The 25640-nt window shown below is 33.3% G+C and overlaps 2 protein-coding genes across 5 annotated transcripts in view; one reads left to right on the top strand and one right to left on the bottom strand.

Moving 5' to 3' along the window:
• LOC143920193 (uncharacterized) overlaps positions 1–12018 on the bottom strand; it is a 38070-nt gene extending 26052 nt beyond the window's left edge. The window contains exons 1-2 of the mRNA XM_077442931.1: positions 11860–12018; positions 11687–11780 (exon numbers count right to left, since the gene is read on the bottom strand). Coding sequence (XP_077299057.1) covers positions 11687–11710 — 24 coding nt within the window. The 5' untranslated portion in view covers positions 11711–11780; positions 11860–12018. The remainder of the gene's footprint in view (positions 1–11686; positions 11781–11859) is intronic.
• LOC143920192 (calmodulin-binding transcription activator 2-like) overlaps positions 1–25640 on the top strand; it is a 328881-nt gene that overhangs the window by 5249 nt on the left and 297992 nt on the right. For 2 of the 4 annotated variants that reach the window (XM_077442929.1, XM_077442930.1), the window contains exon 1: positions 12001–12205. The exons of the other annotated variants lie outside the window; for them this stretch is intronic. The gene's annotated coding sequence lies outside the window, so the exon portion shown is untranslated. Of the gene's footprint in view, positions 1–12000; positions 12206–25640 lie in introns of those variants that run through there. 4 annotated transcript variants of the gene reach the window in all.

Below are 25640 nucleotides of genomic sequence, written 5' to 3'. Positions count from 1 at the left end.
AAAGTCTATCCGCAATATTTATCACACTTTCGGTACACGTAGAAAGTAAATACGGAATCGAAAGCCTTTCGCCGCGCCGGCGAGAATTCAGAGGGATCGATTATTTGTTTTTTTTACACCAGTCGAAAGGAAATGATGTGAAAAATCCAATCATGTTTGAAGAGGAGCTATTTTTATGGGGAATTGAGGGTAGCGAGAAGGGGTGTGGAACACCCAGAGGATACGGTAATCGTTAGTTCCGCAAGCGGTTAACCCTAAACGAAATTCGCCCGAGGCTAATTGAATAGCTCCGTACGTTGTCTGGGAAACTTGTCTAAACAGGGACATTTTCCCAGGGAAAATCGAGGTCTCCTGAGGTATTTCATTAATTGAATTTAAATTGTTTCATTTTTTTTTAGTGTTATTTAGGTTGATGTTATGTATTTGATTATGTTGTTGCGTTCGGCTTAATTTTTGGATCAATTTTGGAGAGGGGGGGCGGGGGTGGGAATGTCATAAAGAATGAAGCTCGTTGATGAGGATTTCAAAACGAAGACGTAAAGAAAAAGCTTGTAATAAGATTTGGGAATTGAAATTCAAATCAGTCAACTTTAATTGGAATTTCGCAATTTGTCGATCGGCGCAAAAGAAACGTTTTTTTTTTAATATGGAATAATTTAAATTCAGATTGATTGAACAGATGTCCGTTTTTTTTGTGTGGATTCAAATTCTTTTAATTTTCTTAAATGGGAATAACTTTTTTTCTTGTAGTTAATTCTAGGAATACAAGAAATATAGGGTGTAAAGCTTTGAAAACCACATAGTAAAAATTGGGGCACTTCAATACCCCACTTCGGTGATGGAGGCTTAAGCCAGTTTTATCCAAAAATATTGAGAAACACTGACGCGGCTGTATGAAGAAAAATATGCGATACTTATTTGAAATGAAAAATAATCTCCGGATCATGTATAATATATTAATATAGTTCAAATTACAAATCGTCTGGCTTCCTTTGTAGTCATCTCTTTCATAAAAATGCAAATGTTGCACGTTTTTTCGTAACAAGCAAAAGCACACACGCCTGGTGAGAGATACGCTTCTTCGAAATTGAAGATAAGTGATATTTACACGTGTGTATGTACATATGTAAATATGTACATACATATGTCTGATCTGCGACGCGCACAGGTAGTCGCGGTTTTGCCCAAAGGTAATTTAGATTTAAACTGGCAATTGGAATGTTTACACTTCTTATCTGCGACGTAACGTAATATCGCGAACGCGACGCGAAAACACACGGAAAATTCGAGGAAAATCGAATCGCTCGAACGGCTGGCTGCCGTATTTATTATGTACACTAATTTGTTATACGGCGTCGTATTGTAAGTTGATACTTTGAATGGGTATTTTTTATGTAATGTGCGTCTTTGAACAGCATATCTTGATCTAATCAGGATTTCATTAAAGAAATTCGGATGTGACCAACCCACGACTTGTGTAAACAACAAAATTCGATAATGAAACATACATATATACCGGCTATGAGAAAATTTTCGATACGAATTGAGCGCAAATGTAGGAATCTTACACAAGACAAAAGTTCCACTTCCGGTTGTAGGATTTTGTTCAATTTTTTATTATTATTTAAAATCATGATAAATATTATACACATTAAATTTCAAGAAGATTAAAATGATTTAAAAGGTCAAAATAAAGTAATGAAATATTATTTAAAAAAAATTACTACTTCCGGTTTATAAATTCTGACCAAATTGTAATAATAAAAAAACTAATGAATGTAAGATGTATAATATATTTTTTTTATTACTTAACATCACTATACTATAAACAAAAAATATCAAGAAGATAGAAATAATTTAAAAGGTCAAAATAAAATAATGAAATAATGTTTTAAAAAAATTACTACTTTAAGAATTCTAACCAAATCTAACGAATTCTACGGTTTACGAATTCTAACCAAAACCTTATCAATTCTAAATTAGTACATAAAGAATACAAATATAAATTTTCAGCTTGATACGTTCAGTGGTTTGGAAACCATTATGTGGTCACAACATTTTTGACCTTTCTAACAGAAAAAAATCCCACTTCCAGTTTATTAAATTTCATGATTTTTTTTTTATTTCATCACATTGATTCAAGGATTGTACTCGAATTTTCTTGTGAAGAGCACGCATATTTAAGGGTTCGAAAAAAATAGTAGAAGAAAACTCGGACAAGAGTAAGCTGTCACTTCCGGTTGACGGTTGTTCACCAAATTTTATATATACATGTATTAAATATCTTTTTATTAAGCTTAGATTTCTAGATATGAAATTTCAGTTCATTACACCAAAAGGTTTCTGAGAAAAAGCCTCAATTCTCTAGAGTAAAAGTACTACTTTCGGTTCAGATGAAAATATTTAAAACTATTATTGTATAAAATTTATAATTTCTATTACATCTAAAAAAAATCTCATTCGGTTAGTGGTTTGGGAGATAATTGAATCCAAAAACTTAAAACAAACAGCTACATACATATAAGGGGAGGTACTATTTCCAGTTAACTTAAAAAATAGCGTCATATACATAAAAATTTCAGTAACCGATACCAAGTTTCATTTCGATAGGACTAACGGTGTTCAAATATCCCTGCGTAATACACACACAATTTTTCTAGATCATGAAAACGTGTTCAGTGATCGATTCTCAGTTCGAAAAAGTCAAAATCACGAGTTCGAATCTTTGCATGCTCACAAAACTTCATCTATTGTTACTGCGTACATAGATCACACCAACATTACGCAACCACTTCAGGTTACGTGCAATAATAATAAAAAAAAAAAACAATTTTCTGAGAGGCCTTCTCGGAGAAATAAACACAATGACGTAAAATCTTTCGTATATAATATTCACAGTGTGAATAAGCGATGATGTGATTCTTCGAAATGAAAACACAACCCCGCCGTTTGAATAGAGTTTTCCCAAGACGTCACTGTTGAGCGAATCGAAACTGCGAATTTTCACACAAACAATTCGAACTAAGATCCCGAGTCGGGATTTGGTCGACATTTTATATAATTTAATGTATATGTATGTAGATTAAAGGGGTCATCATGGCCAAGTGTGAACGCATCGAACAATGGATCACGATAATTATGTGTGTGTGTGTGACTCGTCTATGCTTATGTATGTTTGTACGTAGGTACGGTCGTTTATATCGTTCTGGATCCGGCTCTGGTCGAGATTTGTTTCTGGGCAATTATTTACGTGGCAAATTTGCATATCTCCCGCCGTCGACACAACATCGGTCCGAGGAATCGCGCATAAGAAAAGCGAGCGGAACCCTCGTAACTTACGTATTCAAAACGAAACAGAACACGTGTTTCTTCTGAAGGTGAGGAGGATGAGGTGGTTAGTGCGAACAAAAAAAAAATGAAAATTTTTTGTATGTAGGTACTTAATCTGCGAAACCTCGCTGGATCGATCGGTCGTTGGAAAGTTGCGAAATTTAGTGTTTTAAAATTATTAAGGTCAGGTTGACTTTTCTCGTGTTCGTATGGCCTGCTTATGATTTTTATGTTATGGAGTATTTAGAAAGAATGAGATGGGCACCTCACATTGAGGCAGCAAAATGCAATGCGATGCGGGGTATATCCTCAATATACCCAATATTTAATCGCCATAGTTCTTTATCAACTCAAAATAAAATAAATTTATATCGCGCGCTCATATTACCAGTATTAACCTATGCTTCGCCTGTATGGAATAGCGTCTCGAATACTAACCTTTCCAAGATCTAAATAATACAAAATAAATCCCTAAAAATAATCTATAAAACACCCATATATACTAACTTAAAAAAACTGCATGCCATAAATAATATTCCGTTAGTTACAGACATTACTAACAAACTAACTAGTAGATTCTATGACAGAATCACTAACAACCATATGTACTAACACGCTTGTGAAGAGTCTCGGTGATTATAACAAAATGTCTATACCCTTCAGGTATAACACACAGATTACCTAAACACAATCTGTTTTAGATCGTTGGCTTTAGAGAGTATATAATTAATATTATGTATTAGATGTATTATGAGCATTTATAATAATTGTAAATAGGTTTTTGAGCTCTTTTTCCTATTATGCTGGATATTAACATTAGAATAATATAATAGTATGATTACTAACAAAATTAAATTAAAATTGTAAAATAGAAAATGATCAGTAGCTATTTAAATGGATATAAGATGTATTGTGAAAATAATTTAGTAATAATAAAAAGCATTTTAAAATCAGAAAATCGAAAGAAAAGTGGACTCTCAAATATATGCTCATACATACATGAATTTTTCAATATTTTTTGTTGTAATTTTGTTATAAACGAACCTTCGGCAAACACTGAAACCCAGATCGAATTTCTTCGAAAGGCCACAAAAAGTAATTTCCATTGTATACAAATATGTCTACCCGTAAGGGGTTAAAATAAAATCTCGATTTAACGGCCTCCAAGTTTATCGGATTTTGCAGCTTTGCCATTGTCGAAAATTTAGAAAAAATAGCTATATGCGATTTGGTTCTTTCCCGTATTACATATGTACATATGTACCGAAATATGATTTCTCAAACTGTGGGTTGCTGTGAAGTTCAAACGTTTTGTACTTCATTACCAAAAACCGTGTTTTAAAGTTTTAAACCGATCGAAATACTTTGAAAGTGACGTACAAATGGAAGCACTGCAATCATCATTTGAAATCAACATTTTCACCATCACGGTTACAGTAAAAAACACAAAGCTGTTACGATTTGAGTAGGAAATATTATGAAATTAAATGAATTAGAAATGAGGGGTATAATTTATAAAAATGGGCTGTTTAGGAATACTTGAGTCAAAAAAGCTTGAGGATCACTGTTCTAGAAGATCCGCGCCATAAAACATATCTAGCCGGACGGACGACGCAGAATCCGCGTCTTCTTTAGCCAAAAATGCTTCTCACGCAAAATAATCGATGTAAAACAATATGGAACCACACTTGGAAGATAACACTGTTCGACACGAAAAATGGTTCAGAGACGAGATATGACTTTTCTTATAGATCTATGCCTAGTAAAGACGAATCTGGTAATAAAAAATGTTGACTGGCTCGAGATTCGGAGATATATGTGTTTTTTTTTAATCGCGCGGTTTTTCTATATCTTGGTGTTGTTCGGTCGATGTCTCAAAAGCTGTCAATTTTCTGTTCAAAACGAATATTGAAATCTATGGTCTGGTATTTTATCTTTTATTTATAGTACTTTTCAGCTTTCAAATCTCTCTAAGTAGTCGTCCAGTTCAAATCAAAAGTCATAAGTACGTATTTTCACTTGGGATTTTTTCCCACTGTTAATACTATATTATATTGAGTATTTTCTATTGAAACATCTTTGTTAGGGTGTTCTGGCCACACTATTTTTTGTTTTCGTTTAAAAGGGTTAATTGGAAGTGTGCCGAATTTTAAATCGGTAAAATTATGAGCTAAAAGCTAGTACTAGTATTTACTCGTATTTACACGAATCTGAATTGAATTAATAGGGATAATATATTAAATTGTCTCTATATGAGAATTAAATAAAACTCCACTTAAAAAAATCATCTTTCGACTGATTCAGATTAGTGTTCATTAGGCATAGATCTATAAGAAAAGTCATATCTCGTCTCTGAACCAAAAAAAGTCGTCATTTGTCGAACAGTGTAATTAATAATAGCACTACAAAATGAGTTCCATTAATGTTTGTTGCCTATATTTTGTTTTTGTGAGACGTATAATGTATGGAAGTAGATAACGTGTCTAAATTAAAATCGTGCATTAATTTAAAAACACTGCGACTTATTTAACGCGAGCAACCGTTTCGACTCGACACGACATACACGAAAAAAAATCCTTTAACGGCTCAACTTGTCGTTTACAAAATGAAAACGTCTCGAATAAACGAAACACATAAAAAAAAACAAAAAAAAAAAACGGAAACAGAATAAAAAACAGGGAACAACAACAACGGCGTGCGATAATAATTAGCGAGTTTGCACCGAATGTAAACAAACGTTAGGCTAAATTGTATTATAGTAGTGTGTGCAAAAAAAAAAATAAATAAAAAAGTAAAAACAGAAAAAAGCTCGCATGCCGGTAATTACCCTAAACTCTTTTCGGTCGGCAACTTTTATGACCCATTTCTGTTTTTGTATCGTACCGTAGTCGTGTGTATATTTATATAGAGAAAAAGCGGTAAAAAGTGTTCGTTGTGGCTCAAAAACCCCCCCCGTTCGTGATATATAGCCGAAGTGCATGCAAAAACCGCGAATGCAAATTGCACTTTCGGAACGTCGACGTGCACACGTGTCAATGATTTACCGTTCGAGATTACGACTGTTGCCCGTAGCGGACTCGTCGACGATATATACATATTAATTAAAGATGTACAAAAAATATGTTGAGGTTTCCATTTGCACGGTTCCGTCTGCACGGTCGGCGTGCGAATGGTCGAGATCGCATTTAATGCTTTTAATTTGAGATTTTGAATTGTTTATTGAAGAATAATTTTATTTTTAAAATAATCTTTTGCCAGTGTCTTTACAGTTGCCCAAAACGACAATGTGGTCAAACTTTACATAAAAAAAATCCCACTTCCGGTTTATCAAATTTAATGATTTTTTTTATTTTCATCACATTGACACAATAATTATACTTGAATTTTTTCGTGACGACCACATATGTTTAAGGGGTCGAAAAAAATAGCGGAAGAAAAATTGAACAAGAGTAAACTGCCACTTCCGGTTGACGGATGCTTACCAAATTTTATACATAATTTGTATTAAGCTTAAACTGATAGAAATGGAATTTCAGTTCAATAAACTAAAAGGTTTCCGAGAAAAACCTCGATTCTTTAGACTTCCGGTTCAGATAAAAATATAAATTTATAATTACTATTACATGTGAAAAAATTTCAGTTCGATTTAGTTAGCGGAAATAATAATACACAGAGTTGAGGGCATCGTAATATCAAAACTAATGAACATAAGTAAGTATTTTCATCAAAATATTTAATATTTTTTGGTGTGCAAAAAGAAGCTAATCCTTTTTATTGTTACATTTAAACTACAAACGATGTTTTTATTGTTTCCTACATTTACGAAAATATAATTATTCAGAATAAACATTATTCATGTGGGTGGGATCATTTAAAAAAAAACCACTACCTTAATTAGTAATTCTGTCATATCAAAATGTGACCGGTTGAATAATGTTGTTTAATGAACTTAATTATGCGTATATGGGATTGTTAGTGTTTCGTTACTATATTTTACGCTTAATGCCTCATTATACAGTAGGTAGGTATAAATTTGTAATTCAATATAATGGTAGTAAGTTATTGGTTTTAGCGGTCGAGTTCCGTGCGCGATAAAAGTTTTGGCGTGTGCAACGACGTATTCGCCAACTTTTCCCTTTAAAGAATTATATTATTAATCGTCGTACGAAAAACTTTTCCCACCGGTGGAAATTATTATTCGATAGCACGAATCAAATCCCGCGCAATTTATAATACGTATGTACTTCGAAAGAGTCGGCTAACGGCTTTACTCGCACGAATTACCTTTCATTTATCATTTTTGTCCCTTGAAATCATCCCTTGAGCTTTAAAGAGAGATGCACTTTTACCTAGTTGCATTTTTCTTGTGTTCTATTCACTGGCTGGATAACGATTAAATCACTAACTGAATAACGGGCTGTCATGCTCGAAAGCGGCCGACCACAGTTTCCCAACATAATAAATTCGAGCGCCCCCGCGATTTATCGTCGCCAGGATAAATCGAAATGATGCAACGAGACGCTGCGATTGCTCAATGCATGTGAGATATTTTTAATTGAATTTCATTGCATTCTATTCTGTAGTGGTTCAGGATTAATATGATTCAAATTAGGCATCGATTATAGTCACAAAATCGTCTTTAGTAAGAATATAATATCTTATAAAAATTACTTTTTATTATTATTATTTAAATTATTTATTAATCTATAAATTTATAAATTTATATATATCTATATTTAACAATCTATATATAATTAATATAATTTATATAATTATTTCTAAATGTATATAAATATATAAATAATTTATAGCTTCATAGACGTCCAAGTTAGAAGATTTCAATCATATATAGATATTAAATTAACGTAATTTATTTATTTATTTATTTAACATACTTGGGAGAGGCGGCAAAGCCAATAGACCAAGGGGTTTGATTTATACATATTTGTAAATTAAATGAGAAAAAAGTTAAATATATTCAAAATGACAATATTAAATCAAAAATAAAAATATAAAATAAAAAAAATAAGAGAGAAAAAAAAAGTAAACAAGAAACAGAAATAAGATATTGAGAAAGAAGAAATTACAGAAATCCTTTAAGTCTAAAAAAAACATCAAGCTTATTCTTAAAAATATTAAGGTTGTCAGAAATTACAATTAAAAATTAAAAAAAAACAATATTAAAATAAAAATAAGAGCAAAAAAAAATATATAAAAAAAAAACAGAAATACGATTATGAGAAAGAAGAATTACAGAAATCCTTTAGTTTTAAAAAAAGTATCTAGCTTATTCTTAAAAATATTAATGTTATCAGAGGTTACTACATCATTGGGAAGACTATTCCAAACTGAAACTACTCTGTTTGAAAATAAGGCATCTCTGATCAATTTATTAGATTTTTCGTTTTGGAGTTTAAGCGAATGACCACTGAGGTGAGTGTTTTCGTTGAATTTTATAATAAGATTGGACATATGACATTCATAATGATTATTTAGTATTTTAAAGACTTCGATTAAGTCGCCTCTTATTCTTCTCGTCTCCAGTGTAGTGCGATTAATTCTATTAAATCTTTCGTTATAAGAAAGTGAATTAAGTTCAGAAGGAATCTTTATTACCTTATTTTTGAACCCTTTCGATACATGTAGTATCTTTTTTTTAAATTAAGGATTCCATATGCTAAAAGCGTATTCTAGTTTAGGCCTGATAAAAGTTTTGTATATGTTTTGATAATATATGTAGCTTAGTTCAGAAAATTGAATACACGTTTTATGATATACAAGTAATCTGAAAGAAAATATATTAAAAAATGTTGGTCTACAAGTGCGGATATATAGGGGGAGCATGTCCTCTGGTGGTAGTTTATAGGGCATGAGTCCGCGTCGTGTTTTATATAAGGGATGTTGATGTATAGGTGTATTAGGTGCATACAAAGGGCCGGATTAAAAATAAAACAACTAAAAAAACTTAGTTGATTACATACGGGAGGTTCATAAATACGGTAAAAATTTTCATCATTTGATAGACTGAAATAAAAAAAAATGTTCATCATTGATAGACTTTTAAAATTCTTTCTATTATATACAAATGTACTTATGTACATACATATTTATTTATTATTAAATAGCAAATTGCTAATGAATTATTTCACAATTAACAATTTTAAACTAAGACTAACAACTATAATATAACATAGTTAATGAAATTAACAAAACTATAATTAGTAACCCTACAATAATATTATATAATTCCAAACATAGCATTTTATTAAACTTACATATATAATTAGGTCATCTTCCACAGAGGTATCCATTAACAACCCTCAAGAAAACACCAATGTTACCTCTAAATCACCTCTAATGCTGTCAAGAAGGGCATTGTATATTTGAACACCTCTGTGGAAAACACCTCCTGCAGTTTTTGCTTTCTTAACTCTACCTATAATTAATTTATTCCTATTTCTAGTTTTATAATTATGTATATCTCTATATGATTATTAAAATATGTATAACATATCTGAAAAAAAATCTAAAATATTCATCGATACATTTCCGTTGTTTGTTTTTCGGGATGGGTTCATCTATTGATCTCTCGACGTCACATTCGTACATATGTACTTTCATATACACGCGTGTTGTAATATTCACTTGAGACATATATTACAATATATGTATGTATATATGTACATGCGTGTATGATAATAATAATAAGCTCAGACATATTTATTCTCAGTATCCGCCTCTCTTCGAAGACAAGCGGTCAAGCAAACACGGGATGTGCGTTATGTAAATATTCAAATTTATACGAAGGGAAAATCCTTGACGTAGAGTATGTACTCCTAGGTACCCAAACTAACAAAGACATGGTATTTCACATAATTTACGACGCGAGAAATATGAGAAAATTATATTATTCACATTTATAGCTCCCCCCCCACCCCTCCTCCTCTCTCCATCGTCCAATCCGACAGGCTTTATTTCTAACGTTCTAATATTATTTATTCATAAAGTAAATCTCTAGATGTGTGTGTAGAATGTGGGTGAAGTGTGAAATTTGGATGGGTGTAAATGTCTTGGAAACTTTCGCCGGCTACATATATATTATAGTTTAGCACAATGGGCCTAACTCTCGTGATTAATATGATATATCTACGTTCGTGATATTTTTTGCACAGTATAAAAGCGACTTGTAAATGTAGTAATACTAGGCAATAGGAGTAAAGAATGGGTGTTAATATCGTATAATAAAGTATTCATAAAGTTAAGGCTTTCGAAATGTTATTCATGAAGATAAGATCCAGTACTCAATTATGTTGGGCGTTTCCGGGCTTCACCCGGCGTTTCTTGGGTGAGAAAAAAGCTAGAGAGTACCATAAGATATGTATGTATGTGTGTTACATGAAGGACATCGAATTTTGTAGTTTTAAATTACACTTTTCGACAAATGATGATTTTTTTTGGTTCAGAAACGAGATATGACTTCTTATAGATAATTAATAACAAAAATTCGTTTATTTTATCGAGGTAAGCCAGTTATCAATAGAATTTTTGTTAGTTATCCACAAGAATAGTCGAAATATGATTTTTCTAAGTGGAATTTTATTTAATTCTCATATAAAGACAATTTAATGTATTATCCCTATTAATTCAATTCAGATTCGTGTAAATACGAGTAAATACTAGTACAAGCTTTTAGCTCGCAATTTTACCGATTTAAAATTCAGCATACTTCCAATTAACCCTCTTAAACGAAAACAAAAAATAGTGTGGCCAGAACCATATTTCAATAAACATGTTTCAATAGAAAAAACTCAATATAAAATAGTATTAACAGTGGGAAAAAGTCCCAAGTGAAAATACGTATTTTTGACTTTTGATATTAACTGGACGACTACTTGGAGAGATTTGAAAGCTGAAAAGTACTACAAATGAAAGATAAAATACCTAACTATAGATTCCAATATTAATTTTGAACAGGGAAATAATAGATTTTGAGACATCGACCGAACAACACCAAGATATAGAAAAATTGCGCGATTTAAGAAACGCATATACATATCTCCGAATCTCAAGCCAATCAACCTTTTTTATTACTAGAATCGTTTTTACTGGGCATAGATCTATAAGAAAATTCATATCTCGTCTCTGAACCACTTTTCGTGTCGAACAGTGTTATTGATTGTAGATTTATGTATTATATAAAAGTAGAAAATACACAAAGGATTTATTATTTGTTTTAATAGTAGACGACGCACGGCGTTGCTTGGGTGGATGAAAGTGTGTATTCAAGATGTACATATATATCCAATTTTGTGGTTCAATATTGAAAATTTTGGAATGACATAGCCAATAAACACACTCGGCATTGCTCAATGCTCGGCATTGCTCCGGTGGATGAAAGTTGAAAAGAAAAGCATCATCAAAAGGCTGGTCAATATTCTTTCAAAACCCATCTACAGTTTGGAAATATAAGTGAGTGTGTTTAATTTGGTGGTTCTATATTGAAAATTGAAAGCATCAGTGAAAGTATACATACATAGGTAGTTAATGAATAGAAAAAATCGACCGGGCCGGCGAATGAAAATGCATTTAATTTCTCGCCCAATTAGCCCTGATTACAGTATCAGATAATTTTTTTATCGTTGTCCCAATGTGGCGATAACGCATACCGTCACTAGATCAAGTTCAACTGAACGGCCGCCCGGGGGCGCCACATTCTCCTTCAGTTTGACAGCTGCCAGTTTGAGGTTATGTCGCGCCTATCGAACGTCAAACGTCCAGCATCCGCCCACTTCTAGCGAGACACACCTTCTTTCATCCCCTCGTCGAAATCGGAACAACCCCACGTCGTGAAACTCGTAACGGGACCTTCGAAAAGGTAAAAAAACACCGAACCCGAACCGGGAAATTTTCCACCAATGAAAATCCCGATCCAATTTTCCCCCACAGACAATAATCTCGCACGGTCGTAACAACTGTGAAAACGACCCTATAGATGTACGCGTATAAATATATGTCATACATATGTATATAAAAAGTTTGATCAAGTGTGATCTATTGATGTATGTATATGTAACTATGTAATACGGGCGTTATCGCTCATTTCGATAAGGATAGTAAGTTTATCATTTGATTTTTATTCATGTTTTTTTTTTGTTGAAATTTATTATTATTATTAGTTTCGGGGCAATCTTAAGCCAGTGGCGTGCGATTACAATGCGGATTATTTTTAAATTGGCATTTTAAAAATAATCGCGTACACCTTGTGACCGGGACAGTCTATTTTGTTGGCAGATACTATTATAATATTATAGTGGGCCACGTGTACCGGACGTTTGTACTATGTAGAGGTCGATCCCATTGTTTATATTTACATTCAGAAGACTATTTTCCGTATCAGAAGTGGTTTATTATTAGATTTGTCCGGTGTGGACAACACGCGACTGCAACCATATATATACATATATATTTACATATGTTTATGTTTTTTTTTATATGTTTGATATGTTGTTTGCTGCGTTTGGATTCTGACTTTGATTGAATTTACAATTATGGTATGTAGAGAATATGCTTGGAAACAATAAGATGAGATGCGGGATTGTAATCGTCTTGTGGAAGTTTGGTCATAAATGAAACTAATAAAAACCTTGTAAAAATAAGCTCTTTCCAGAAAGACCACTTATGCGTGGTTTTTTTTTTATTATTATAGAAAAGTCTGTAGAATAGCATTCAGTTAAATCATCTTGTTCGGTTTGCTCTTCTTCTTTCCGAAGCTGTCGTAAAATTAATCATATTATTTTTTCGTTTAAATATCGCATAGCGATAATATTGACACAATTAAAAAAAAAGCTTTTCACGAAATGGATTCAATTATCTTAAAAAATAGTAAAGTCTTATATAAGAAAATGTTGGAAAAACTAGGCATAAAAATTTCCAATTTTTTGTTGAGGTTCTATATGGGTAGATTCTTGAAATATGACTTAAATTACTAACAAATATTCTGTATATGCACATTAATTAAATTATTAATGCGAAATAATCGATTTATTAAAATTTTCAACATACAACATTAGGTAGACAGAGCTTTGCTCGACTAAGCGGTAATTTATTTGCTATATACATATATATGTATTGTTTGGTCCAATGTCTATTTGTCGAATTTTAAACGGGAACGTTATTGTGGCATTGCAACGTATGTCGGGTTCAGCTTGTTATACATATATTATGCGGACTAATTTTTTTGTTAATATTTGCGTATAATAGCAAAAAAGGTCAAAAATTGATTAAAAATTTGCACTATAATCTGTCACTCAAGTAAGTGGGTTTTGGGTTAGAAAAAAAAGCTCAAAATTTGATTAACAATTCTTATGTATTGTTAATTCTTATGTATAGTTGCACTATAATCTGTTACTGAAGTGAGTGGGTTTGATTTTTTGTACGTTTGTTTGTATGTACTTTGGAATTTAGTCCATAATTTGGAACGACCTGCGCTATCGGCGTGACGAGCACCCAATTCAAGACGAAATTTTAATAAAGGAGATATCAAAAGGCAAACACAATGAAGGGATAAAGGCTCGGGGCGAGGCTGAGAGTGCCTTTTTGAGAGGGCCGGGGAAGGGAGGCAACAATTGTAATGTCGCGATAGAGACGTATCTGGGAATGAGAATTTGTGCGGGGGCGCCGACTAAAAGCGGGAACCCGCAACCCGGCCCCTATCTTAATATCTCAAAATACGGTTTCATTTGCATTTAAGAGGCCTAGAGGGATGCGGGCGGGATGTGTGGACCGCATTCCCGTCGTCTACTCACATTACACAATTCCCGTAATTAAATCTGCATACTCTGTGCATCCGTGTACTCTCTGCTAGTATGTGTATGTGTCGCTCCACTATGTGCTTTTTGATCCGCGTGTACACGAGTACGCAAGTTTCAATTTGAATTGTAGAACCGCCCTGTCTTTTGAGTGTCGTTAGTGGAATTGCCAGGCGTTGCTCGGCTGATCCGATCATCTGCAAAACCCGTCTACGGTCTTAGTTAGGGCAATGCGATGGTATGTGTATATTACATTTTATACCAGGAAGGCCTTACAGGTAACCCCCAATGCGCCTTCCTGGCCAATTACAAACAATGCAGGATTTTTATTATACAAGTCGCTGAATTTCGAGACACTGAAAACTCGCAAATCAACGAGACATCTATTATTTGTACATAAATTCTATTGTACATTAATCATATTCAAACAGTGGTGACATAGTAGGTAGGAAGGTTTTTAGCCAATTTTAATCGGGAACCGTTTCAAAAATGAAATCAGAGAAAATTGGCAAACTCTGGTAGGGTACGATCGATCTGGAGTCACAATATCCAACTCTGAGAAGCAGCACTACAGATATACTCAAAAAAATTCTTTTCAATCGGGGTCAGCTCATGGGATCGAACCCGGCGCCTCTTGGTGTCAGTCAGAAGCTTAACGACCGATTTATGCTGCTGGCTAAAATATATATAGCTGCTGGCTATATGTATATGTATACTGAATTTGGAGGTCCTAAATAATGCATATATATATATTTTTCATTTATATATTTTATTTATATTTTTCCATTATGTCATTACTGGTTGCTCCTGAGCGATACCTAGGAAATTTAACTTGTATACATATATTTATTTATTTTATTAATTGAAAAATCAACATTTATTTATATGTATGTATATACATTTTAGATTATAAATTTGAAATCGTATTCAAATAGTGTTGACATAGTATGTAGGATGGTTTTGCTAATTTGTTGCAGAACCGTTTCAACAATTAAATCAGATATATTGGCAAACTCTGATAAGAAACGATCGAATTGGAGTCACAAATATCCAAGTCTGACCATGTAGCACTACAGATAATACTCTGAATAAATAATTTTCGATTTTATTTTTAATTTATACCAAGAAGGCCTAACAGACATTACCAATGCGCCTTTCTGGCCAGAAACATTGTACATTTGATACAAGTATTATTAGTATCACAGAGACATTTATGGTCAAATGTGTAAACTTGTAGCATTGTATACAATTCAGCGAATGTCTAGATTGTTGAAAACTCGAGGTTTGCTAGAAAATGGGTAGGGTTGGCAATTTGTTGGAACCGTTTCAATGAAAATCATATACATTGGCAAACTCTGATGGGAAACCATCGACCTGGAGTCATAAACCAAGGTATGGCCAGCAGAAACTAGTGGGATTTCAACCCGTGACCACTTTGTTCTATTAGTCTATTCTGCTGGTTCTAGGTCAACTCAGGGTTGGATATGAAAGTCCTAGGCGTAAACTTGGACTTGGATTGTGAGTAATCGCAAAGGCCTTCATTTTCACAGGTCGTTTGCCAAGTGCGCTCCTTTCTGGAGTGTATAACTACTATCTTCTACTATTCTGGTTCTGTATATCTACTATCATTCTGGTATCTTCTATTCTTCTGGTTCTGTATAACTACTATCCATTCTCAGTGTTATGGTTTGGCAGTGTTTAGCATTGCACGATTAATCGCGACCTTTTTGATCCAACGTGCTTTCTTTCGGCTGTTAAGTTCCGTATAATCTCCAGTCTGAAAGTTTCTGATGTTGGCCTGGTGATTGGCAGTGTGTGAATAGTCGTGACGATTTTGATTCAAAGTTTAATTCTCTACTATCTTCTGGGTACCATTCAAACTTGCCTATATTTCGTTTTAAATCAATCCTTAAGATGTACATAGAAGCATATTCAGTACAGAACAGATCAGCTATAAGAAATCGTATGACAGGTTTTGCAAAAAGAAGCACGCTAACCACTCTTTCAGCCATTATACAGCCAGGTCGTCAGAGCTCGTCCTCACTTATTTCAGTGTGAATTGAACGGCTTAAGATATTCAGGTTGTTGTGTTAGAATGGCGATGAATATTCGAGCGACCGTTCGTACGACGGGGCTTTCGAATTAATTGCGGTAACAATGTTATTCAATAGTGTTGTATTCAACGCTGTACGAGGTACACATCTGTATGTAGATACCTATCTGGGTACTGACTGGGTCAGCTCGCTCCTCTCATTCATTTGCATACATACGAATGTAGTATGTAGGGGTACTGTACGGGTGGTATAGGTTGTGGTCGTTACTTCTGTCTGAATTTACATTGTAAACTGCGCTCGCGGACGTTTCAATTACAGTTCGTTTTAACCCCCCCCCCCCTCCCATCCTCACCATCCTGGTCTTTTTCTCACCCTTATTTTGTTCGTGAAAATTCGCAATGAATGTTGCTATCTGTGTAGAGGCGGAATTCGTTTAGTACAGTACGTTTGGAGTATTGGTCGGTTTTTTTTTTCGGACGAATGTTTGATTTTGATTTTTAAATGCTTTTTATTATTACGAAATTATGTTCATAATACATCTTATATGTATTTTAATAGCTACTGATCTACTGATCATTTTCTATGATCAACTTCTGGAAATACAGTGATTTATGTAATAATAAAATGCTGTATTGTTTGTAATTAATTGTCCAGGAAGGCGCATTGGGGCCTTCCTGTCAAGCCTTCCTGGTATATATCTTTATAAAAATTAAATAAAATAAAATATGTATGTACGAAGTTGGCTATAGATGTCACCTTGTGGCAATCCCATAATAACACATTGGTAAAAAATATTCTCTTACATGTACGTTTATCCCATCCATCCCCCCCCCCATAATCCCCTTTTCACAAATACTCGTATGATTTTTTTAATTTTTTTTTAGCATACATATGATTTTGGTTTGCAATTAATATCTGTATACCTTCATGGTATTATTTGTTTGAATTTTTACATACATTTAGCCATATTTGTTGGTTTTTAATTTTTAAATGCTTTACGAAATTATGTTCACAATACATCTATATGTATTTTACAATACGTATTTTAATAGCTACTGATCTACTGATCATTTTCTATTTTACAATTTTAATTTAATTTGGTTAGTTATCATAGGATTGTATTATTCTAATGTTATTGTACAGCATAATAGGATAAAGCATAAAGAGCTCACAAACCTATTTACAATTCTTATAAATGCTCATAATACATCTAATACATAATTTTAATTAAAGACTATCTAAAGTCGATGACCTAAAGCAGATTGTGTTTAGGTAATCTTCGGACGAATGTAAGTCGTATGTTTGTATGATGAATACAGACGCTGAATAGCTTGAGATTTAAAAGAGAGATTGAAAATGAGATGCCAATTTACAGGAACCGTTTCTGAAATAGTATATTTATTCTGAAATAGTTTAAGGTTTAATTACGATCCTTTCGGCATTTTTTATCTTTGATTTTCAATTTATGATACACTTAGCGACACATTTGAATAGCAGGTCAAAAAGGATGTTGAGTTTTTGACTTATTCTTCGACTAATCCATACAAACTAGCCGATAAAACGGCTCGTGTCTTCGTGTCCGTTAGTTGTCACCTTGTGTCTCCGTGTCTGTCAATTTGACACATCTACATACATATATTCAAGCCTATTATATGTAAGTAATTGCGACGGATTCTCGTCTTGGTCTAGGCAATTGTTTATCGCTTCCCGTCATGTCGTAGTTTCACTCAATTAAGTTGGTCGTGTTGCGTCGTGCCTGTATGTACGTAAAACAAAGCAGAGTTAAAATATGAACAAACTTGTTTTAGCGTTTGATTTTATTTAAATTTTGATTACACATTTTTATGTTTTTCTTTGAAATGTTCTATGGCCAAGTTCGAAGTCTATAATATATTAAACGGGTACTGTTAAAAAAAAAAAACATTAAAAATATAACAGGCAATTTATTCAGAGTTGACCCTGAGTGTGAAAGTAATAGTATTAACCACTGAGAACTAAACGAAAGTAAATTTTTAAATGAAATATTTCATTAGTAGCATACATATTATTACCGATTCTATTTCTGATTTGTGTACAAACGAATAGTCACGATAAAAACTAATTACAAAATTAGAATTTCAAATCGAAAAGTGTGCTACGCTACGCAATTTCAAGCACGTGGCAAAAACGGCTAAAGTCTAAAAAATTATTACTTCGGCGTTTATAACGTACAATTTAAATTACACGACACGCGTTATTCCGATTTCCCGAAACACGCCTTGAAATTTTTCCTCGAATTGAAATATTACAATAAATGTAGAGGGGGGTTGTTCGAAAGTAACGTTTGATTGAAGTCGCACAATTGGAGTTACATAGGTAGGTTATTGATCTCTGGTATATGTGTATTGGCAGTGAAATTTCACTAGCTGTGTCAGGTGTACGTAACTATCGGTGTCACGTCTCGTTTCCTAATGGCCAATTTAAATATTTTTCGTTATATCGAAACTTGGATAACAATACCCTTCTATGGAGAGTCGAATGTCGGGGTTTGTTTTTTTTTTTTTTTTTAGGATAGTAGTTCCCAAATGAGGGTACGTAAAATGTCGGTTAGGGGTACGCGAAAAGCGTTAATGATGACGGAATATTGACATCATCATCATTTTTTAACTTTTGCCAAACGTTGCATCGAATGGTTTCTTATGTCTATTTGTTTATGTTGAATATGGTACTAAATGAAAAAAAAACAATGAAGTCGAAATATGTAGATGAAACTTTAGATTAGGGCTTCCCAAACTCTTTCGAAGACGAAACCATAAGCAAATTTTGACATTTGGCTATAATTTATTTTCTAAAACCGTCCTGTTTGATCTTTTTGGATCACTTTGCTACAAAAAACCATTTGAGCGTCTTGAAAGCTGAATTTGTTGTTAAATTAAGGAGGGACGACGACTTATATGAACATATGTATGTTAGGTATTGTTGATCCAAATAAAAGGCTAAAGTCGCTTCACAGCGTTTATCGTCTGATTAAGGAGATCCACGCACTGCCAGTGCTCCGTCCAGAATGCCTTCATATGGCCTAAGTACCTGCTTATAAAGGGCAGGTCGCTCACTGCATCTTCCTTGCAGCCCCACGGTCTCGCGCTATCAGTTCTGAGAACTCTAGCGGGAAGCGACCGAATGTCATTACCGACCACTAAGTCCATTCGGGAGTCTCCAATGTTAGCCAATTATAACGGCGGCTCCTTTTAGCATATGCTACAGTATTATAAAAATCATTTTAAGATAAGAATATCAGAAATCAAATATTTTATTTATTTAATATATTTTACTAAAGAAAAACATGCGCCGCAGGTGAAAAATATTTAAAAGTACGAACATATCTACGTTTGCGATTTAAATTGTCGCTATTTGTCAAATTATGCAATTTTATCTTGTGTATTAAATACTAGTAGTGCTACCCGGCTTCACTCGGTAAATAGAAATGCAGTCTAGTAGTGAAAATACCGTAGTTCCATTAAAAAAAATCTTCATTTGTTTTTTTTTTTATTAAATTTATTTGAATCGAAAGAAAATAATATTATTTAATGACCGTCCAATCACAAACGTCTTTGAACAATCCAACCAATCAGAAACGACTTGACGACAGCCAATCAGAAACGACTTTGACGAAAGTCAATCAGAAACGAATCACAGACGCCGTTTCGGTTTTGTATATAAGATTGTAGCATTAATATTTTTTCCGTAACACTCGCATACTTTACGTGGAACATCAGTGTTCTACACATTAGTTTGAGAAAGTCTTTACTAAAATTTCGTCAGACGAAAAAATCGAAAGCAAGCCGATAAGAGGCTTATAAAAATGATTTAAATTGCAAATCAATCGTATTTTGATGAACTTATTACTCCAAATATTGGCAGTGTGAATATATGAGAACTTTCAATAACCATTTTTATTTTATTTGTAGTTTGTACATATTTCGAATCGATGAGCATTGCTTATTTACATACAAAAATTGACTCTTGATTTTTGAACTAAGAATGTTTGGTAAAAAATTAAATATTATACATACATACTCGTATGTATGTAGTATGTATTTACGAGCACCGAGGTTGTATGCACGAGGTTGATGGCTTATAAAATTAAGAAAAATCCTAATAAAAGTAGTACTATTTATGAAAACGCTATTATTTTTTTGGACCATGTACTGTGGATTAGATTGTTTGTTTTTATCATCATGCTCTTTGGTATTATAGGTTGAATTCGTACATTTAACTTCGTCAGCTGAAAGCATTTGTGGCTTAACTTGCGTCTTTTTAAATCCTCCTGGGTACCATTCCGGTATCTCCCTATGTAATTTCAGTCGTCTAACGACATATCTTTGCCAGTGCAATTTCATCCACTATGTCTGTTATATAATTCATATTTCTATGTACGAAACGTCTGGAGTAACTTTTTAACATCGGTCATATGGAAAAATACCCCGAAATAAGTGACTCGTATTTTCTATGGCATGCTAGAGCCTTCTGAAATTTTCTATACATACATATACATATACTATTTCAATAAATTCCTTTGTAAAACGGATGAATTGATTTGTATTGTGATTTTTATGTCATCGATAACGCCAGTGATTAGTCAGCCATTATACTACACAAAGTTCAATTTCTTTTAGGTGGGCTTAGTTGGTTCAATATGATAACAATATTGAAAAAATTGATAATATATACAAGTTTTATTTTTGTATTTACATACATATGAATATACATATATATATACCGTGAAGCCCTAACAGATAAATATTTACCAATGCAACTTCCTGGCTAATTACAAACATCGAATAACAATTTTTACAGAGCATCATAGAGACATCTATAGCCGCATTTGACAAAAATTTTACAGCATTTTATACATTTTCTGAAAATTTATATTTGTATTAAGTTAGCGTTGATAAGGTTTTGGTTAGAATTCGTAAACCGGAATTAGTAATTTTTTTTAAATCAATATTTCATTATTTTATTTTGACCTTTTAAATTATTTCTGTCTTCTTGTTATTTTGTGTTTATAATATTTATAGTAATGTTAAGAAATAAAAATTGGAAACAAAATCCAACAACCGCAAGTAGAACTTTTGTCTTGTGTAAGATTCCTTATATTTGCGTTCAATTAGTATCGAAAATGCTCTCATAGCCGGTATGTGTGAACGTGTATTTTTGTTTCATTATCGTATTTCGTTTTTTACACATAGATAAAATCGTGGGCTGGTCACATCCTAATTTTTTTAGTTTTTACATTGTATGTCATCTTACATATATTTCATATATGTGTATCGATATCATCGTCATATAAATTTTGTTTTATTTTCGATCTTCCCAACAAACCTTACATACATACATAGTTACATAATTACATACAAAATCTCTTTCGAAAAAATTCGGATTCTACCACCCAAACCTTACATATGTACAATACCGTCCATATGTTTAAGACCAAAGTGTTTTTGGAGCATATTTTACACAATTTTGGACCAATTTAAAAAATACAAACTCAGTTATGTTCAAAAAATACGCATTTATTAAAATAAATAAAGATATTACAACAATTAATAAACATAAAATTATAAAAAAATAAAAACGTCAAACTGAACTTTCGTCAAAAAACCCACCCTTACTTTTAATCACTGCGGCACATAGTCTCGGCATTCTATTTATTAAATTTTGAAGTGTAATGGGAGGTATGGACTTCCAACTTTCCTGTAGATGATTCCAAAACTTATTTATGGATGTTGAGCGATGGATTCTGGTTCGTCTGTCCAATTCGTCCCACAAAAGTTCTATTGGGTTTAAATCGGGGGATTGAGGAGGCCAGTTCATGATTTTTAAATTATTTTTTTCTTCTTCTTGTTGTAAGAAGTCCATGCATAGCTTTGATTTATGTTTTGGGTCATTATCTTGTTGGAATATAAAATCATGCCCACATAAGTTCCGGCCGCACGGCAAAACTTTTAAAATTTTCAAATACCCTTCTTTTTTTAAAATTCCATCAATTTTGATTAAATTCCCAACTCCAGCTCTTGAGAAACATCCCCATATCATTATGGATCCACCACCATGCTTGATTGTTGGCAGCACACAGTCTGGCATCATTTTTTCTTGGGGAGTGCGCCGGACGTAAACTCGTCTTTTCGAACCGAACAATTCAAACTTCGATTCATCGGACCAAATCACTTTTGACCAATCTTCAATTGACCAATTACGATGCTGAAGAGCCCAAGCTAGTCTTTTCGCTTTATTATTTCTTCTTAATAATGGTTTTCTTACTGCTATGCGCCCTCCCAGCTTCACTTCCATCAGCCGACGTTTAACCGTGGTGACCGATACTTTTTTGAAGGCTGTCTTTTCTATGTCAGAGGCGATTTCTGGTGCCGTTATCCTTCTATTTCGCTTGCTCAATAATATAATTTGTTGATCCAATGCTTGTGTTGTGATTCTGGGACGTCCTGATTTTGATAAATCCATAATGTTGTTAGAATTTTGGAATTTTTTTATCGTCTGTTGTACTGCAGTCTTCGAAATATTCAGATTTTCGGCGATATATCGTTGGGTTTTTTGCTGTTTGTAAAGAGCAATAATGGCTCCTCGAGTTTCCATGGTGAGATTTTTATTTTTTCCCATATTTATTCAAAAATTTTTGTCCTCTTTATGTATTATAAATTTTTCGCTAATACGACTTCAAAGTCTGACTGATCAGATTAAACTGAACCAAATTCATTTAGGGTTTATTATTTTGAACTGTTTCGATGTCATATCAGCAGGATAAAATAACAAAAAAAGTTCGTAACATAAACTGCGTATAGTAGAGTTGTCGAATTGCAACTTGTGTCGATTCGTCACGCGGTGTCTTTGAGCCCATTTTGAACCCTTATATAAAAAAAACAACAAACCAATGGGATAATCCCTGCTTTTTTTTGCTCAAATTAAATCCAAGGGTGTAGGGAAACAAATGATACCCATTTCTTTGAACTATTTTACGCTAAATTATTTTAATGGACATTAGAAATCGAGTTATAGGTTTGGTCTTAAACATATGGACGGTAGTGTACATACAAAGTCGCTTTTGAAATTATATATTACTAGTGGTTTTAACCGGCTTCGCTCGGTATTTCTAGTATAATTTGTAATATAAACCGCTTAAAAATGGCCAATCTAATTCATTTGTTTTTTATTTAATTTATTTTAATCGAAAAAAATATATTCCACGATATCGATATCGTCGTCATATAAAATTTGATTTGTTTCGATGCTCCCACCCAAACTTTACATAGTTACATACAAAATTTCTTTCGAAATTATATATTTATTTATATATTATCTTAGCTATCAAGCTAATTTAAAAATACATCTTAATTACTTAACTTAAAATTTATAATTAAATTATATGTACTGTCCCTCACAGAGGTGTGTCTTCGCACCTCGCAAGAATGCATCCATGGTCTTAGCAGACCTAATGCACTCAGGGAGGGCATTATACACGAGCACACCCCTGTGAAAAACACCCCCAGCTGTCTTATTTTTTCTTACTCTAATTACAACTAGTTTGTTTATCTCTATTCCTTATTATATAATCATCAAAGTACTTAGGCAATAACTTATGATCTAGCTTATAAACAAAAAAAAATTAGATGTAGATTATGAATACTATTAACTGATACTAAAACTTCGATATGAAATATTTGATTTATTAACTGATTATGTAGCGATTTGTCACAAAGGTCTTTATATCGAGTGCTAGCAGAACGTAGTCAGGCAATTTTTTAAAGTTTAAACTTTGATGAATTCTCCGTACAAGTGTGTGGGACGGTTCTCGGGTCAGATTGTGGAACCGGTCGGTTCGCGATCACTAACATCCCCACTAAAAATAAGTCGGCGTTGCACTTTTGCAGACGGGTCACGTCTGAAATAGATCACGTGAATATTTCATCCACCACGTGTGTATTGCGAATGTGCCAGGAATCCCACAGCGGCGCATAACAACCGGTTCGCAACCGGTCGAAAACATTGTGTTGACAATGTGAGACGCGTGTGTCGTTAAGAGGGCTGTATACCCGAAACCTTAATTTTGTTGCCGTTCCTTTCTTCAATATATATATTGAGTGAATGCGCCAATATATATCGTGGGACTCCTAGCTAAACCACAGAAACATGGCTATGGTGAATATCCATAGCATATTAAAAAAATAATTTCTTTAGTGCCATAATTGAGGAAGGGAGAAGTGTAATATGTTTGTATGGACAAGGCGCTGGTGTCCAGCCTTTTAAGGGGTCGGCCAGCGAAATTGAAACTCAAAATTACAACACCAGGGTCTCGATCTTTGTATTTGACAAAATATGTAGTTTAAATAAAACGCACGCTAGAGTGAATTGGATTTATGCGGCTGGACGTGTCACGAAACGTTGCACCCCCACTCATCTGCGCCATCGACCTAGACGGGATGCTGTGACTCAACAATTATGTCACAAACACACATTATTTCTTATCTGGTGTTTATGTACAAAATACATATTTTATTTTTATACGTATGTACATATATTATTACGTTATATATTTTTTTTATACCAGGAAGGCCTTACAGGTAAACTCCAATGCGCCTTCCTGGCCAATTACAAACAATACAGCATTTTTATTACACAAGTCGCTGAATTACAAGGCACTGAAAACTCAAGCTAATTAACGAGACATCTATGAATTGTACATACATTTTATTGTACATTAATCATACTCAAATACTGGTGACGTAGTAGGTAGGAAGGATTTTAGCCAATTTTTTATCGGGAACCGTTTCAACAATGAAATCAGAGAAAATTAACAAACTGTGATAGGAAGCGATCGACCAGGAGTTACAAATATCCAGGTCTGACCAGCAGCACTAGATATATAATCGAGGTCAGCTCATGGGATCGAACCCGACGCCTCTCGGTGTTAGGCAGAAGCTTAACGACCGAGCTATGCTGCTGGCTATATAAGGAGGCTTATAGTCGAAACGATCTAGCATGAGACTTACGTAAAATGTACATGCTATCGCATTGACCCCCCCCCCCACTCGACCCGCGTTGGTCAATTACATTTCGTTTCAGTTTCGCGATGCATTTTGATCAAGAAATACAACATTGTTTATGCGTATAGCGGTCGGTAGAATTTGACTTTTATTTTTTGTTAGTTTTGAGTTCGTGTTTTGTCTTTTGAAATATTTACATTTATAAAATTTTAATATAAAATACGTAAGTTGTTGTTGGTATTAATAATTTATTTATGGAATACGTATATATTTTATATTAATGGAAATTTATAATTTTTTACGGATAAAAGCAATTGTCAACGCCATGTTATGGCCAGAAAAGCTTACAGTAATATTATTAAACAATTGAATTACATTTTGATAATATTTTATAGTTGAATAAGAAATAATTA

The sequence above is a fragment of the Arctopsyche grandis genome, chromosome 12, assembly GCF_051622035.1.
Source record: "Arctopsyche grandis isolate Sample6627 chromosome 12, ASM5162203v2, whole genome shotgun sequence".
Taxonomy (NCBI): domain Eukaryota; kingdom Metazoa; phylum Arthropoda; class Insecta; order Trichoptera; family Hydropsychidae; genus Arctopsyche; species Arctopsyche grandis.
Note: the sequence above shows the minus strand (reverse complement) of the source record. Positions and strands in the feature narration are given on the sequence as shown.